Raw genomic sequence first — 17346 nt, 5'->3', positions numbered from 1 at the left:
GCAGCTCAGAAAGCCAACCATATCCTGGGCTACATCAAAAGAAGCATGACCCAGCAGGTGATTCTGCCCCTCTGCTCCGCTCTGGTGAGACCCCACCTGCAGTGCTGCGTCCAGCTCTGGAGCCCTCAGCACAGGAAGGACAGGGGCCTGTTGGAGCGGGTCCAGAGGAGGCCACAAAAATGATCCAAGGGCTGGAGCACCTCTGCTGTGAGGACAGGCTGAGAGAGTTGGGGCTGTTCAGCCTGGAGAAGAGAAGGCTGCAGGGGAAGGCTGCAGGGAAACCTTATTGTGGCCTTTCAGTACTTAAAGGGGGACTATAGGAAAGATGAGGACAGTCTCTTAAGCAAGGCCTGCTGTGACAGGACAAGGGCCAATGGTCTTAAATTAAAGGAGGGTAGATTTAGACTGGATATAAGGAAAAAACTTTTTACTATGAGAGTGGTGAGACACTGGAACAGGTTGCCCAGAGAGGCTGTAGATGCCCCATTGCTAGAAACATTCAAGGTCAGGCAGGATGGGGCCCTGAGCGGCCTGATCTAAGTAAAGATGTCCCTGCTCACTGCAGGGGGTTCGGACTAGGTGACCTCTAAAGGCCCCTTCCAACGTAAACCATTCTATGATTCTGTGAAGCAACAACTCTATCAGTAGGTGAGGAAAAACAATAAAGCTAGCAATAAAAAATAACTTCTAGACAAAAAGTAACGTGTTACTTGACACGGAAGTTTACAAGAGGGTTAAACACTGTAAAACACTCTCAGTACCTTTTTACTTCTTTTATTCTGTAGAAAGGTTATGAGGCCTGCAAAACAAACTGCAACATGTGCTTTTCCCAAAAAATGGAGGGAAGAAGTCCCATATTTGTTCAGAGTCTTTTTTGTTTCAGCTCACGTGTTCTGCACTTGAGTTACAGTTTACAGACCCTTAAGTCTCGTTTTAGTGAGTGTATCATTTGTAAGGCATTCTCAAGCAAGGTAACAGCAAGGAAGTTATATATATACACACAGTAGACAGTAATGCTAAACACTGAAAAACATCAAAAAGTGATCAGGTATTTTGACTAGAAGTCATGACCATGTTAATCAAGCCCCTATTCCTACTCTACAATTTTACTTACAGTGGTAAGCGTACCTATCTTCTCTGCATTTTTGCATGACTGACCTTAGAAAACATTCAACCTAATCAAAGCTAGTAACTACTGAGATTAAAAATTTTCATTTTATTTGCAGAACACTGGTATTGGTCATTCAGTCTGAAAGAGGTAAGCACTACATGGAATAGCTAATTATACCTGGCATGCAGTTTACATCCAAGATTGATACCAAACAGTTATTTTCAGCCCACAAGGAATAGTAGGAGTGAGTATTTACCACATTCTCCTAGTTCCATCATAAGCATTTTCCAGTGATTTCCCCTACACTTAATTACAAAAATCCAACTATGTAAGGCTTTCAGATCACTCTTACAGAAGAGTCAACATTCCCGATGCAATATATCAGCTGCTTAACTTTTAGACTATTCAGGAGCCAGAAATAAAAGCTAAATATGTAGACTCCCAGATTATCTACCAAATCAATCCTTTTAATTTTCTAACTTTTAAAATGTATATTTGCTTTAAATAAGGTCAGTTAGCAGACAGAGGTGGTAAGACGATGGAGCCAAGGCTGCCTGTTTTTTTGCACCCCTCTCTGTATCCAAAGCATTCCACTCAAGATATATAGACTAGTGAAACAAAATTAATAATAAATTAAAGAAACAGAAGGAAGTTTCCCACCAACTGAGAAAGGTTCCATACCAACAACCTGTATGGTCAAATTCAAGTCTGAGGAACTACCTTATGTATTCTAAATGCACCTGTATTTTAATTGGATATAATTACAGAATGGCCACGATTGAAATGAACCTCTGGAGATCATCTAGTACAGACACCCTGCTCAAAGCATGGTCAGCTAAAGCAGGTTGCTCAGGTTATTGTCCAGTCAGGTTCAGAGTATCAACAAGGATGGAAAGTCCACACCATCCTGTGGTCAATCTGTCATCTATCAGGTTGGCCAAGCATGACTTCCCCTTTGCTAATTGATGCCAGCTACTCCCAATAACCTTCTTGTACTTCATGTGCTTCAAAACTGTATCCAGAATTATTTGCTCCACAACCTTCCCCAGGACAGATTTGAGGTAGATGGGCCTGTAAGTCCCTGAATCCTCCTTCTTACAGGTCATGAAGATAAGAAGTAATGTTTGCTTTCTAGCAGCTCAGGAACCACCCTCAGTTGTCAACGTCTTTCAAATGCAGTGTCTTTGCAATGACATCAACCAGCTCCCTCAGCACTCATGGATGCACCCCATTAACGTCACATGAACTTGTATAGGTCAGGTTTGTCTAAACATTTCATAGTGTGATCCTCTCCCACCAAGGGTAGATCTTCCTTGCGCCAGGCTTTCCCTCTGGTCTCATGGGCCTGGGGTCCCTGAAGGCAGGTCTTATCAATAAAGACCAAAGCAAAGACAACACTAAGTAGCTTGGCCTGTTCTGCGTCCTTTGTCACTAGATTCTCTACCCCATTCAGCAGAGGACCGCCATTTTCCCCCATCTTCTTTCTGCTGCCAATACACCTATAGAAGATCTTCTTGTTGCCTTTCACATCCCGCATCAGATTCAACTCCAGGTGGGCTTTGGCTTTCCTAATCCCATCCCTGCATACTCAGAAAAGGTCTCTATGGTCTTCCTGGGTCACATTACCTTCCTCCTTCCTCTTCTGCGTTTCCATTTTATGTTTGGATTTTGTCAGGAGCTCCCTGTATATCCATACAGGACTCCTATCACCTTTTCTTGATTTCCTCCTCATCAGGATGAACCATTACTGATTTTAGAGGAGGTAACTTGAAAGAATGCAACTGGCTCTCCTGGACCTCTCTTCTCTCTAACATACCCTACTTCTCCTAGGCTACTCCATAACGTAACTCAGCCTATTAAACTGCTAAAATGTTTCTGCCAAAGATAACTGTTGGATCTTCTGGGAAACCTCTTTACTAACATTATATTATGTAAGTAACATCAGTTTTACTGACTGACAATTAAAGGGCAATTTCAACACAATGATCTTTGCCCTTTGCTATGTTAGTTGCATCAGAATGAATTATCAAGATAATTTGAAAGCAATTTTATTACTTTAGAGCTTTCGTAACTCACTAGTAATCAAGTGCTTATCATAATCTAAACCTAAAAGACACAGGTGAATTGAACAAATACAAATGTTATAAGAACATGACAGAAAGGCTTTCAACTTTATTTATATAGGTATTGCTCTTCTGCTCCATCTGTTAAATGTTTTTTTTAATAACAATTTACTACTACACTAAATACACTTTTTAAAGAAGGGTGCCTCACCATCTGACAGTGTCACCTTACAATGTCTAGTGAGAATGACAAACTCAGCTACAGCTTATATAGCTAAGGAATCACAAACTACACATGTTGAAGTGATGCTGGCATATTAGCATCAGGGGAAAAAAGTCTCAACTGCTAAAATGTGAAATAAGTAGCACTTAGCAATTTAAAAAAAAAATACATCAGAAAATTAAATTAGGTAATTCTCAAAGACTAGTTCCTCTAGAAAAGTAAACGGTTTCATGAAAATTGACCTATTATCTGGTCTGCTCATTGCATTTTGACACATCCTTGTTTAATTTGCTACTGCAAAAGCTAAAGGAAAGAATAAACACTTATTAATCACTCTAATTTACATATCAAGTGACAGTGTGACATGAAGTGACAAAGTGATGCAACTATTTATTTTAACATAGGTGAGTCTCTATAAGCTCAGCCAAAACATAAAAGTGTTCCAGTTGAAAACATGATCTTCCCAAACCAGTACCAGCTTTAGAGATGGAGATTTTTTAGTGTAATATGGAATAATAAATATCATCAGAAGCAAGGGCAGTATTAACTTTTACTTAGCAAAACTGAAAAATTAAATGCAAATCAGTATGAATTTAAACCCAATAGTGTATATTTGAAAAAGAAAATGAAGTCTTTGTTAGGGGAAGTTCAGATCAGGCATTAGGAAAAGGTTTTTCACTGAGAGGGTGGTTGGTCCCTGGGACAGGCTCCCCAGGGAAATGGTCTTGGTATCAAGCCTGACAGAGTTCAAGGAGCATCTGGACAAGGCTCTTAGTCATAGGGTATAGCTTGAGACAGTCCTGTGAGAAGCAGGGAGTTGGACTCGATGATCCTTATGGGTCCCTTCCAACTCAAGATATTCTACAATTATTCTACAATTAGATAAGCATTTTTTGCACATCTTCAGGGTACATTGAGAAGAACTCTACCTCCACCTACTGGACTAGCTACAAAAGTGTTTGTAGTTTGAAAACAGCATAGCGGGATTACAAAGCCATCTGTATGAATAGGCAACTCAATTATATTGAAGATACCAGTGTGAAAGAAGCTTTTTCTTCTCCTTGCTGTTGCTGTCTACATGCTGTATGTTTGAGTACATTATACTTCACTGTTTAATCTCACCTAAACCCATTCCTAAGCTTGTGTCCACAGTCAGAGACTACCTAACTATCAAAGTACACTATAATTGCAAACTGCTGTGTTCAAAATACTGAGGCTGAGTACACGGACTTTTATCCTTTTGGATTTTGCTGGATTTAAAACAACGTAGGACTATCAACACAAATAACCTGAAGTGGACTATGATTTTTGGTGTTGGGGTTTTTTTGTTTTGTTTGTGGCTTTTTTTTAAATTCCAGTGTATGTGGCCACATCCATACTGGTGTCTTAAGCTGGATAATCCGCCAGCATTATATGTTTCATATAAGCAAAAAAAAATTTCTCCTCTGGAATATTCTCCATTCTCTCTACCAACAGACAATATTCTGTTTCCCAAAGACTTTGTGTGTGTGTTTGTACATGTTTAATTGCTCCTTCCCACACAACAGAAGAGCACACAAATGTGACACTTCTTCCACATATAGAATCATAGAATGGTTTAGGCTGGAAGGGACTTTTAGAGGTCATCTAGTCCAACCCCCCTGCAGTGAGCAGGGACATCTTCAACTAGATCTTTTCCTTCCGTTCTGAGAGCAGGATCACTCATTCACAAGTCATCTTCAACACTGCCTGTTGATCAAATCTGTAGGTCAGAATTTCCTAAAACATGTCTTCCACAACAATGGACCCACTGGGATAATCAACCCAGGTCAATGCCTGTTTCTAGTAATCTCCCCATCTTTCTTCCCATCCCACAAAAAGACAAAAATATGGATCAGAAACTGTTCTCTTCAGCACCGTTTTTCTTCTGTTTGTGTCTCAGTCTCCGCTTAAGACGTTCATGCACACACATTACAACAGGTACAAGCAATCCTCAAGCAGCTTCTACAAAAGCTGAAAACCTATAGAGGGCTGCCACCTCCAAAACAATTCAACCATGCCACTCCTGAGTTTGCCAACAGGCAATGAACACAGACTTCACAAATTCTGATCCCCAAGAAGTTAATTAATCCTTTCCCTCAAGAAGCACTGAGACTTGCTTTACAAGCACAAGTCAATCAGATCTCACTCATCCACAGAAGCAGACTCACTGCATACACGGACACTAACAAAACAATAGTGGGGGTATAACACCATCACCATCACCCTTAGCAGAAAAATAAGATAATGGAATAACCAAGTGTCCTGGTTTCGGCTGAGATAGTATTAATTTTCTTTCTAGGAGCTAGTACAGTGCTGTGTTTTAGATTCAGTATGAGAATAATGTTGATATCACACTGATGTTTTAGTTGTTGCTAAGTAGTGCCTACACTACTCAGAACTTTCCAGCTTCCCATGCTCTGGCGGGTGCACAAGAAGCCAGGAGGGGAGGGGGCACAGCCAGGACAGCTGATCCAAACTGGCCAAGGGGGTATTCCGTACCATATGACGTCATGCTCAGTATATTAACTGGGAAAGTTGGCCAGGGGGCAGTGATTGTGGCTCCAAAGATCCAGATGAAGCCCAGTGCACACGACCCATGTGGCAGAAGTTTGTACGGAGCACACCACCATCACATGTAAACTCGTTGGCAGTGCTAGCCTGGAAAGATGAAGAGGCGCCAACAGTAGGGGATGTGGCTAACAGACTCCAGGTTACAAAGCAACTATCTCTTCATCCTCATCTCAGTTGTGGAGAAACTGTCACAGAAGGTTCAGCAACTCAAAGAAGATATGTCCTGCTCCCCACCTGTATGGACCAGTATCTCAGGCATTAGAAGTAAGCATCCCTTTGCTCGAGAGAGAGGATATAGCGGATACACACCACGGGGCACCCTGTGGTTTTACCTGCATGACCACAGAGAGGACACGATGAGGTGGGATGGCAAACCTACCTCGACCCTAGAGCCACATGTACATGAGTTGAAAGCAAAAACAATCACTCAGGAAAAAATTGCTGCTCCTGTTTCCAGTGAGCAGGTCCCCAGACAGAGGAGTAGAAACGCTGAATTTATTTCTGAGCTTAATAAAGAGACTTTTCATTTGCATTTACAAGGGAGTAACAAATACTACTATCAGGACTAAAGGGGCCCTGCCTCCAGCCAGGTGGAGGAAAGGGATAACCAGGTTTACTTGACTGTGTGGATCCAATGGCCTGGCATGTCCGACCCACAAGGAGGATAAGGCTCTAGTGGACACGAGTGCACAGTGCACCCTAATGCCATCAAACTATATAGGGGCAGAATCCATCTGTATTGCTGGAGTGACAGGTATTCCAGCAGCTAGCTGTATTGGAGGCCAAAGTGAGCCTAACCAGGAATGAGTGGAAAGGCAGCCCTATGTCACTGGCCCAGAGGCTCCGTGCATCCTTGGCACAGGCTACCTCTGGAGAGGGTATTTCAAGGACCCAAAAGGGTACAAGTGGGCTTTTGGTGTAGCTGCCTTGGAGACGGAGGAAATTAAACAGCTGTCTACCTTGCCCAGTCTCTCGAAGGACGCTTCTGTTGTGGGGCTGCTGAGGGTCAAAGAAAACGAGGGCCAACTGCTACTGCAACGGTGCACCGGCAGCAATATCACATCAGCCGAAACTCCCTGATTCCCATTCATGAGCTGATCCATTGACTGGAGAGCCAAGGAGTGATCAGCAAGGCTCGCTCACCTTCTCACAGTCCCATATGGCCAGTGTGGAAATCTAACGGAGGGTGGAGGCTAACAGTAGACTATCGTGGCTTGAACGAAGTCACTCCACCGTTGAGCGCTGCTGTGCCAGACATGCTACAATTTCAATATGAACTGGAGTCAAAGGCAGCCAAGTGGTATGCCACAACTGATATCGCTAATGCATTCTTCTCAATCCCTCTGGCAGCAGAGTGCAGGGCACAGTTCGCTTTCACTTGGAGGGGCGTCCAGTACACCTGGAATCAACTGTCCCAGGGGTGGAAACACGGTCCTGACGCTTGTCATGGACTGATTCAGAGTGCACTGGAACAGGGAGAAGCTCCAGAACACCTTCAATACATCGATGACATCATTGTGGGGCAACACAGCAGAAAAGGTTTTTGAGAAAGGGAAGAAAATAATCCAAATACTTCTGAAGGCCAGTTTTGCCATAAAACAAAATAAGGTGAAGGGACCTGCACAGGTGATCCAGTTCCTAGGAATAAAATGGCAAGATGAATGTTGTCAGATCCCAATGGATGTGATCAACAAAATAACAGCCATGTGTCCACCACAAGCTTTCTTAGGCGTTGTGGGTTTTTGGAGAATGCATATTCCAAATGACAGTCCGATGGTAAGTGCCCAGAACAAGAATGATTTCAAATGGCGCCCTTAGCAACGACAAGCCTTTGAACAAATTAAACAGGAGAGTTCATGCAGTAGCCTTCGGGCCAGTCCAGGCAGGATGAGGTATAAGAAATGTGCTCTACACCACAGCCAGGGAGAATGGTCCTACCTGGAGCCTCTGGCAGAAAGCACCAGGGGGACCTGAGGTCAGCCCCAAGGGTTTTGGAGTCAGGGATACAGAGGATCTGAGGCCTGCTGTACGCCACCTGAAAAAGAGATATTGGCAGCATATGAAGGGGTTCGAGCTGCTTCAGAAGTGGTTGGTACTGAAGCACAGCTGCTCCTGGCACCCCGACTGCCGGTGCTGGGCCGGATGTTCATAAAAAAGGTCCCCTCCACACACCATGCAACTGATGCTACATGGAGTAAACGGGTTGCACTGATTACCCAGTGGGCTCAAGGAGGAAACCCCAGTCACCCAGGAATCTTGGAAGTGACCATGGACTGGCCAGCAGGCAAAGATTTTGGAATATCAGTAGAGGAGGAGGAGGTGACACATGCTGAAGAGGCCCCACTGTATAACAAACTATAACAAAAAATGAGAAGCAATATGCCCTGCTCACTGATGGGTCCTGTCGCCTTGTGGGAAAGCACCAGAGATGGAAGGCTGCTCTATGGAGTCCTACACAACAAGTAGCAGGAACTGCTGAAGGAGAAGGTGAATCAAGCCAGTTTGCAGAGGTAAAGGCCATCCAGCTGGCCTTAGACATTGCTGAATGGGAAAAGTGGCCAGTGCTCTATCTCTATACTGACTCCTGGGTGGTGGCAAATGCCCTGTGGGGCTGGCTGCAGCAGTGGAAGCAAAGCAACTGGCAGCACAGAGGCAAACCCATCTGGGCTGCCACATTGTGGCAAGATATTGCTGCCCGGGTAGAGAATCTGGTTGTAAAGGTGCGTCATGTGGATGCTCACGTCCCCAAGAGTCGGGCCACTGAAGACCATCAAAACAACCAGCAGGTGGATCAGGCTGCCAAGATTGAAGTGGCTCAGGTGGATCTAGACTGACAACATAAGAGTGAACTATTTCTAGCTCAGTGGGCCCATGACACCTCAGGCCATCAAGGGAGAGATGCAACATACAGGTGGGCTCGTGATCAAGGGGTGGACTTGACCATGGACACTATTGCACAGGTTACCTGTGAATGTGAAACATGTGCTGCAATCAAGAAGTGAAGCGGGTAAAGCTTCTGTGGTATGGAGGGTGATGGCTGAAATACAATTATGGGGAGGCCTGGCAGATTGATTATATCACACTCCCACAAACCCGCCAAGGCAAGCACCATGTTCTCACAATGGTGGAAGCAACCACCGGATGGCTGGAAACATATCCTGTGCCCCATGCCACCACCCAGAACACCATCCTGAGCCTGGAAAAACAAGTCTTATGGTGACACGGCACCCCAGAGAGAATTGAGTCAGGCAATGGGACTCACTTCTGAAACAGCCTCATAGACACCTGGGCCAGAGAGCATGGCATTGCATGGGTGTACCACATCCCGTCATGCACCAGACTCCAGGAAAATCAAATGACACATTGGACTGTTAAAGACTACACTGAGAGCAATGGGGGGTGGGACATTTAAACACTGGGATACACATTTAGCAAAAGCCACCTTGTTAGCCAACACTAGGGGATCTGCCCATCAAGCTGGCTGGCCCTGCCCAACCAGAGTTCTTACGTACTGTGGAAGGGAATGAAGTCCCTATAATGCACATAAAAAATATGCTGGGAAAAAGTCTGGGTTATTCCTGCCCTGGGCAAAGGCAAACCCATTCATGGGATTGCTTTTGGTCGAGGGCCTGGGTGCACTTGGTGGGTGATGCAGGAGGATGGAGAAGTGCAATGTGTATACCTCAAGGTCATTTGATTTTGGGTGATATGATGTTAATTGCTATATAATATTGTATGTCATCACTTCTGTGGTTGTTATATGCCATATCAATGGTATCACAGTAGGAATCTACCAGACTAAGAATCAAAAAATTAACTTTTATTAAACCAAGCAAAGTGCAGCAGTGATAGACCAAGGACTGACTTCAGCTCACAACAATCCAAAACCACACACCACCTCTCCTGCCCTAAAGGACTGTTATGACAGTTAGAGCCCAAAGGCACAGACTAAGTGAACTCAACTGACATTTTAGAATCCATGGACTAAGGGAAGGATATCTGTGTGTGTGTATACATGCACACAGATATATATATATATGCACATATATTATACACACACATTCTGCCAGGTGCACAAGAAGCTGGGAGGGCAGGGGACACAGCCAGAACAGCTGATCCAAACTGGCCAAAGGGATATTCCATACCATGGTGCCATGATCAGGATATAAACTGTGGAGAATTGGCCAGGGAGAAGCAGCGATCATGCTCAGGGACTGCAGGATGTCAGTTAGCAGGTGGTGAGCAATGGCATCACTTTGTTTTTTCCTGGTTTGTGCTTCTTTGTCTCGTTGTTTTCCTTTTCATTACATCATCATCATCATCATCATCATCATGCTTTTATCTCAACACATGAGTTTTCTTCCTTTAGATCTTCCACTTCTCTCCCCCATCCCCCTGGGGTGGGGGGAGTGAGTGGCTGTGCAGTGCTTAGCTGCTGGCTGGGGTTAAAACATGACACCAGTCATGAAAGTAGTAAACAGTATTCTACCTAAATAACAGCAGATCTGCTTATAAAATTCATCTTTTATCATATTACTATTGCCATGCACGTTACCTTGGAGTTTCTCTTCAATAAGAGGAGAAGTTGAACTTAACTACATTTGATTCTTTCCTTTATTTCCTTTATATATTTTAAATTCTTTCTTTCCTCCAAAACCTGCTTGGAGGAATCCCATGGGCTAGGGCTCTGGAAGGCAGGTGGGTCCAAGAGAGCTGGACAGTATTCAGGGACCACTTCCTCCAAGCTCAAGATCGGTGCATTCCTGTGAGGAAGAAGTCAAACAGAGGAGCCAGGACATCTGCATGGATGACCAAAGAGCTTCTACAGAAACACAAAGGGAAGAAAGTGGTTTTACAGTATGTGCAAAAAGGGACTGACCACTTGGGAGAAATACAGGAACGTTGTCAGAGTATGCAGAGATGCAACAAGGAAGGCCAAGGCCCACTAGGAACTAAATCTGGGAAAGGATAACAAGAAGGGTGTCTTCAAATACATCAGTAGTAAAAGAAAGACTGGAGAAACTGTGGGCCCGCTGCTGAACGAGGTGGGTACCCTGCTGACACAGGATGCAGAGAAAGCAGAGTTACCGAATGCCTTCTTTGCTTCGGTCTTCAGTGCTAAGGATGGCCCTCAGGCATCCCAGCCCCCAGAGAAGAGAGGAAAAATCTGGACAAAGGAGGACTTCCCCTTGGTTAAGGAGGATTGGGTCAGAGATCACCTAGGCAAGCTGGATCCTCACAAATTCATGGGCCCCGATGAGATGCACCCACAAAAGCTGAGGGAGCTGGTGGAAGCTGTTGCTAAGCCACTCTCCATCATCTTTGAAAGGTCATGGAGGACAGGAGAGGTGCCCAAGGACAGGAAGAAAGCAAATGTCACTACAATCTTCAAAAAGGGCAAGAAGGAGGACCTGGGGAATTACAGGCCTTGCAGCCTCACCGCCATCCCTGGAAAGGTGATGGAACAGTTCATCCTGGAGGTCATCTCCAGGCATGTAGAGAACAAGAGGGTTATCAGAAATAGTCAACGTGGATTCACCAAGGCGAGGTCATGCTTGACCAACCTGACAGCCTTCTGTGATGGTGTGACTGGCTGGGTCAACGAAAGGAGGGCAGGGGATGTTGTTTACCTCCACTTCAGCAAGGCTTTTGACACCGTCTCCCACAGCATCCTCGTAGGTAAGCTTAGGAAGTCTGGGTTAGATGAGAAGACAGTGAGGTGGATTGAGAACTGGCTCAACAACAGAGCTCAGAGGGTCGTGATCAATGGGGCAGAGTCTGGTTCGAGGCCCGTTACTAGTGGTGTTCCTCAGGGCTCTGTGCTGGGTCCAGTCCTGTTCAACATATACATCAATGACCTGGATGAAGGGACCAAGTGTAACCTCAGCAAGTTCGCTGATGATACCAAGCTGGGAGGGGTGGCTGATACACTAAAAGGTTGTGCTGCCATCCAGCGAGACCTGGACAGGCTGGAAAGCTGGGCCGAGGGGAACCTCTTGAAATTCAACAAGAGCAAGTGCAAGGTCCTGCACCTGGGGAGGAACAACCTCATGCACCAGTACAGTTTGGGGGCTGAGCTACTGGAAAGCGGCTCTGTTGAGAATGACCTGGGAGTGCTGGTGGGCAGCAGATTGACCATAAAGCCAGCACTGTGCCCTTGTGGCCAAGAAGGCCAACAATATCCTGGGCTGCTTTAAAAGGAGTGTGGCCAGCAGATTGAGAGAGGTTATCCTCCCCCTCTACTCTGTCCTAGTGAGACCACATTTGGTGTGTACTGTGTCCAGTTTTGGGCCCCCCAGTTTAAGAAGGATGTGTAACTGCTTGAGCAAGTCCAGCAAAGAGCTGCCAAGATGATCAGGGGACTGGAGCATCTCCCTTATGAGGAAAGGCTGAGAGACTTGGCTTTGTTCAGCCTTGAGAAGAGAAGACTGATTGAAGGATCTTTTCAATGCTTATAAATATCTAAAGGGAGGGTGTCAGGACAAGGGGGCCAGACCCTTTTCATTGGTGCTCAATGACTGGACCAGGGGCAATGGGCACAAGATGGAACACAGGAAGTTCCACCACAATATGAGCAAAAACTCCTTTTCTGTATGGGTGCCAGAGCAGTGAACAGGCTGCCCACGGAGGCTGTGGAGTCCCTTCCCTGGAGACATTCAAAACCCGCCTGGACATGGTCCTGTGCCCCCTGCTGAAGCAGGGGGGTCCAATGAAATGATCTCCAGAGGTTCCTTCCAACCCCTGCCATTCTGTGATTCTGTGATTTAGCCCCTTGCTTCTTCGCAAGTTTGGGTTTTTTTAGGATCCCCTTTTTCTCTCCACTCCACAAGTAACACCATCTAAGATACCACCTTACTTACCCTCTATTGCTCAGTCTTCTTATGAATTTCTTCAGTCGAAGAGATGCCATCCTTTTACCTAAATGTTACGCAATCCAACCCAAATCTGTCTTTAACTATTTTTATGCTTCGATATTTCAGGAAAAAAGCAACATCAAGTACTTAACTGTTTATATGAGTCTGTTCATGTTGTACAAAGGTATATTCAAGAAATACACTACGTAAGTCTGAAACACGATTACAGCAACCAGTTTCCACCAGACAGAATAAACAGTCCTTTCAGCCTGCTTCCTCAAGTTCCCTCTACTGGTATGTCAATTATTCCACCTGTTTAAGTAATAAACACCTCCCACTGCAAGTTTAGCCTCTAATCTATGTAAATCTTTTTTTTAAGAGAAAGATCTGCCTGGAAGTTAAGTGCCCTCACAGCACCACACTACCGTAATTGCCCAAACTGTACAGGGTGTGCTAGACTTATTGATGGAAACCACAATTTCAAGTTAGAACTTCTGTTAAACCTCAGATGTGTTACACAAAAGACTGTGATAAGCCTCCCAAAAACGGCATTTTAATTTCTTGTTAATTGTCCCTCATACCTGTTATAAACCATTCAGTGTTTCTCAGTAGTTCTTATAGCACTTCTTAATGGATATAGTTCTCAGTAAATTCACACAAAAAAAACCCTTATGTTGCTACTTATAGATGGGTTAAACTTTTGTATTGTTTTCTAACTGACAAAGGAAAACTTAATCTCTAAGACCAATTTAAGATATGAAAAGCACTGAAAATTACCTGCTGCTCAAACATGAATTAGTCTGTATCTCCCTGCCTTAACCACATATGCAACAGTTTATCCTCTGCCATTCAAGAGATATATTGCACTTTACATAATACACAAAACCAAATAATTAAAAAGGAACACCAAAATCCACGAAGATTTACAATGTCCAAAGTGAAATAAAAGGACGGCAAAGGTAGAACAGAAGACAGAAATAAAAATCAATATATGAAAGTACAGTAAATATTAGTGACTACGAGATGGAGAATTAAAACATTTAGAAATAATTGTCTTCTCAAGCTTAAAAACACAATCTCTATATCATGAAAGGACAGAATAGGCCTACCTTTCTGTAGAACACCGTATGATTTATTTCCAGCATTAAAAACAAAGAGGTTAATAGACTCTTAATTTGCGGATTCTGTGTTTTCAGCTATTAATATTAATGTAACTGACTTATGCAGCTACTGCATTAAAGGTATTGATTAACACAATAGCAGCATGCTTATAACCATTCTAGCTTAATTTGGTTTAAATTGAAAGTCAACTTTAAAAGGCTTCAAAATTTTTTTCAGGTATTATGGAACTCTAGAACACAAAAAGATGTACAGAAGTGAGTCACTGCCCCCTGAACAGTGTCACCATTCAAGTGAACAGTAAAAAGAGGAAACTGTATTTAAATATTTGGAAATAAGCCTTTTCTCAAATACGCTTTTCATTTAATTATTGTTTTTTCAACCAGAGCAGACTTCACAAACAGTGTGTTTATTATTATACATAAATGTCCCCGCTTTAAACTTTTAAGTTGTTCCCTCATCCATATTGCCCTTGGAACCCTCTTTTAGGATTAAATTTCTTAAGACAAAAAGTTGAACAGACCAGGAGTGCTTACGGACTTATTATGGAATTATTTCTACCAGGAAAATGATGTTAACTCAGATCTGGGACAATGAATAAAGTGGAGATGCTCATACAAGTAAAGTCAGGATACAGATTTAGGCGTCCAGTCTGAAGATTTTAAGGTGACTATTTTTGGAACTGTTTTTCCCCCTCCAGAGAATATCCAGCCAAATTATGTAGTTAATACATAACTGATAGTCCCTCTTTCCCTTTCCTAACCCTCTTTTGCAATATCCTTCCAAAACTGCTGAAGTCTCAAGGCTCCATACTGCTATCAGAAGATGTTCAGAGCCAGCTACCTAAACCTGACTTTCCAAAACCATTAGACAGATTAATAGTGCCTTAGCTGCTTTGCAGTATTTGCCTAGGCACAGCACCATGTAAATAAGCTTGATCTTAGTAAGAGAAAATACACATTTACAAGCATTACTTACAGTGTGACTTATCCTATTGTATCTTGTTTACCCTTTCAACTTTCAGATCCAATCAGTTTCTCATCTCCCTCCCACCATTTTTTTGTTTTGTGAACACACAAAAACGAGACTGAATACAGACTTGATTTCACATCTGCCAACACAGTCAAACTTACTTTGTACCAGCGAGGAAAGGCAGAATGAAAGAAAGGATCATTTTTTCAAATATGAGAAATGTGAATGCAGCTGCCAGCAACTTACTTCATCTTTAGAGAGGGGATTAAAATGTCACTTAGCACTTATTCAGTCAATGAAAAAGAGTAAGATTAACAATCAGTACCTCCTATTTTCAGCCAAATTTGCACCTTCATCCTTCAGCTCCTTGCTTTTCTTTACACAGTCTTCTAACAGAATTTCCTTTCTTCTCTTAGTTGCATGCACCCAGTTAGCATCATCATCATTAGCCAGATCCTTGTCATCCGCAGCTTCTGCTTCAAACTGCTGAGAAGTTGCTTTTGAAACTTTCTCACCAATCTTTTTCTTCCACCCAAAAGAAGCCATTTGGAGAGCTAGATAAAAATGTATTTTCAGTAGTTTGGTAATTTAGCTTTCAAGTACATGAAAGAAAAAATACACCTCACTCATCTCGATTCTAAAACAATAACACATAACAGACTGCCACTACCCCACACAAGTTCTACCCATTGGCCTCACCACAGATGTTAGTCAGCCAACTATAACTTTCAGCCCAGCTGAAAGATATTCTCTAGCTGGGGGAAAAAAAAAAGGGGGGGTGGGGGGGTGGTGGTTTTTTGTGTGTGGTTCGGTTCCCCGAGAGTTCTGACACACCAGAGAGCGCTAAAGCCAGCACACCAGAGACCAGACAAAAGCAGGAAGGAAACGACTCGGTCCACGCTGAGCGACGCGCTGCGGGCACGGCCACTGGCCCAGAGCACCAGGATCCGCACGACCCCAACGGCCCTCGGCCGCCGCCCGCCCCCGGCGGAGCCGCTCCCTACGGGACGCCAGGGGGGCGGCAGGAGCCGAGCCGCCAGAAGGGCTGAGGGGGACCGCGTCCTGCGCCGCCCCAGCCTCCCCGCAGAGAAGGCCCCGGCCCAGCCCCGCATCCCGCACTGGTCCCAGCCGTTACCTGCCGCTTTCCCCCCGGTCAGCAGGCCCGCTCCGCCCCTCACCCCGGCCTTCCGGCAAGAAGCGGAAGCGCGGGCGGCAGCTGCCGGCAGAGAAAAGGAAGGGCCCCGGCAGCGAGCACCGCCCCTGGCGGCCCCGGGAGCGTGCTGGGAGCTGTAGTTCTCCCCGCAGAGCTCCCGGCCCGCGGGCCCCGCCGCCGGGTGGGTGCGAGGGCCGTGGAATCCGGCGTCCCTGAGCCCGCCGGGCTCCGTCTGTCCGGGCGCGGCCGGGGAGCGCCGCAGGCGTGGCGCCCTGGGGGCGAGGGCGGCTGCCCGGTTCCCCGCTGCGCGGCGGGAGGCGCGGCTGAGGAATGTGATCCCCAAGGGCGCCCGGTAGCGCTGCGGCCCCCGCCCGCCAGCAGTGATCGGGAGCACGGAGGGGCAGGGGAAGGAAGGGAATGGCGCCCGGGTGTCGCCAGCAGCCCCCAGTGCTCCTGTGGGGCTGTCACCTCCCCGCGGGGGGCGCCTCCGGCCAGGAAACACTTGCGTGGAAAAATGACCGAAGCTGAAAGGGCGGGGTTTTTCCCCCTGAAAGGAAGGAAAAAGGCCACGAAGTTAGTGAAGGGTTTAGAGGGAAAGCTGTATGAGAAACAGATAAACTGACTTGGTTTGTTCAGCCTGGAGAGGAGGTAGCTGAGGGCAGACCTCATCGCAGTCTGCAGCTTCCTCACCGATGACAGGAGCTGAGGGAATGGCAGGAGGATGTGCCAGGGGAGGGTTAGGTTGGGTATCAGGAAAAGGTTCTTCCCCCAGAGGGTGGTGGAGCCCTGGAACAGGCTCCCCAGGGAGGCAGTCATGGCGCCAAGCCTGACAGTGTTCCAAAAACCACTTGGACAACACCCTCAGGAGATACAGTGTGAATTTGGAGTTGTCCTGTGTAGGGGCAGGAGTTGGATTCAGTGATCCTTGCAGGTCCCTTCCAACCCGGCACGTTCTATGATTCTGGAAAAAATATGACAGGCTACAGGGTTTAAAATTGCTCCCTAGTTATAAGGGCAATGGCAAGGCAAAAGAACCACCCACAATGCATGAGAAGAGCAGAGTGGAAGATGGGCGAGAAGGCGAGCCACCGCAGGGCGGAACAGGAGACTTTTAGACTGAAAATTCAGCATTCCTTCCATCTAGAAGTCCTTTCTGCAGCAAGAGGGTTTACATGATCCAAGGGAAAACAGCCAGTCGAGCCAGGCGAGCACAGTTGGCAGCCCAGCCTGCCTCACTGGGACTGCTGCAGTAAGCTGTC

General features: G+C 45.5%; 1 protein-coding gene across 2 annotated transcripts in view; it reads right to left on the bottom strand.

The window, feature by feature from the left end:
• TTC33 (tetratricopeptide repeat domain 33) overlaps positions 1-16556 on the bottom strand; it is a 217261-nt gene extending 200705 nt beyond the window's left edge. For both annotated transcript variants that reach the window (XR_012657923.1, XM_075078457.1), the window contains exons 1-2: positions 16070-16556; positions 15260-15488 (exon numbers count right to left, since the gene is read on the bottom strand). Coding sequence is in view for 1 of the 2 variants with exons in the window: in XM_075078457.1 (XP_074934558.1) it covers positions 15260-15480 (221 nt within the window). In the remaining variant the exon portion in view is untranslated. The remainder of the gene's footprint in view (positions 1-15259; positions 15489-16069) is intronic.
• Positions 16557-17346: the final 790 nt, after the last annotated feature.

Source organism: Phalacrocorax aristotelis, chromosome Z (assembly GCF_949628215.1).
Source record: "Phalacrocorax aristotelis chromosome Z, bGulAri2.1, whole genome shotgun sequence".
NCBI lineage: Eukaryota > Metazoa > Chordata > Aves > Suliformes > Phalacrocoracidae > Phalacrocorax > Phalacrocorax aristotelis.
This window is presented reverse-complemented; position numbering and strand designations above follow the sequence as displayed.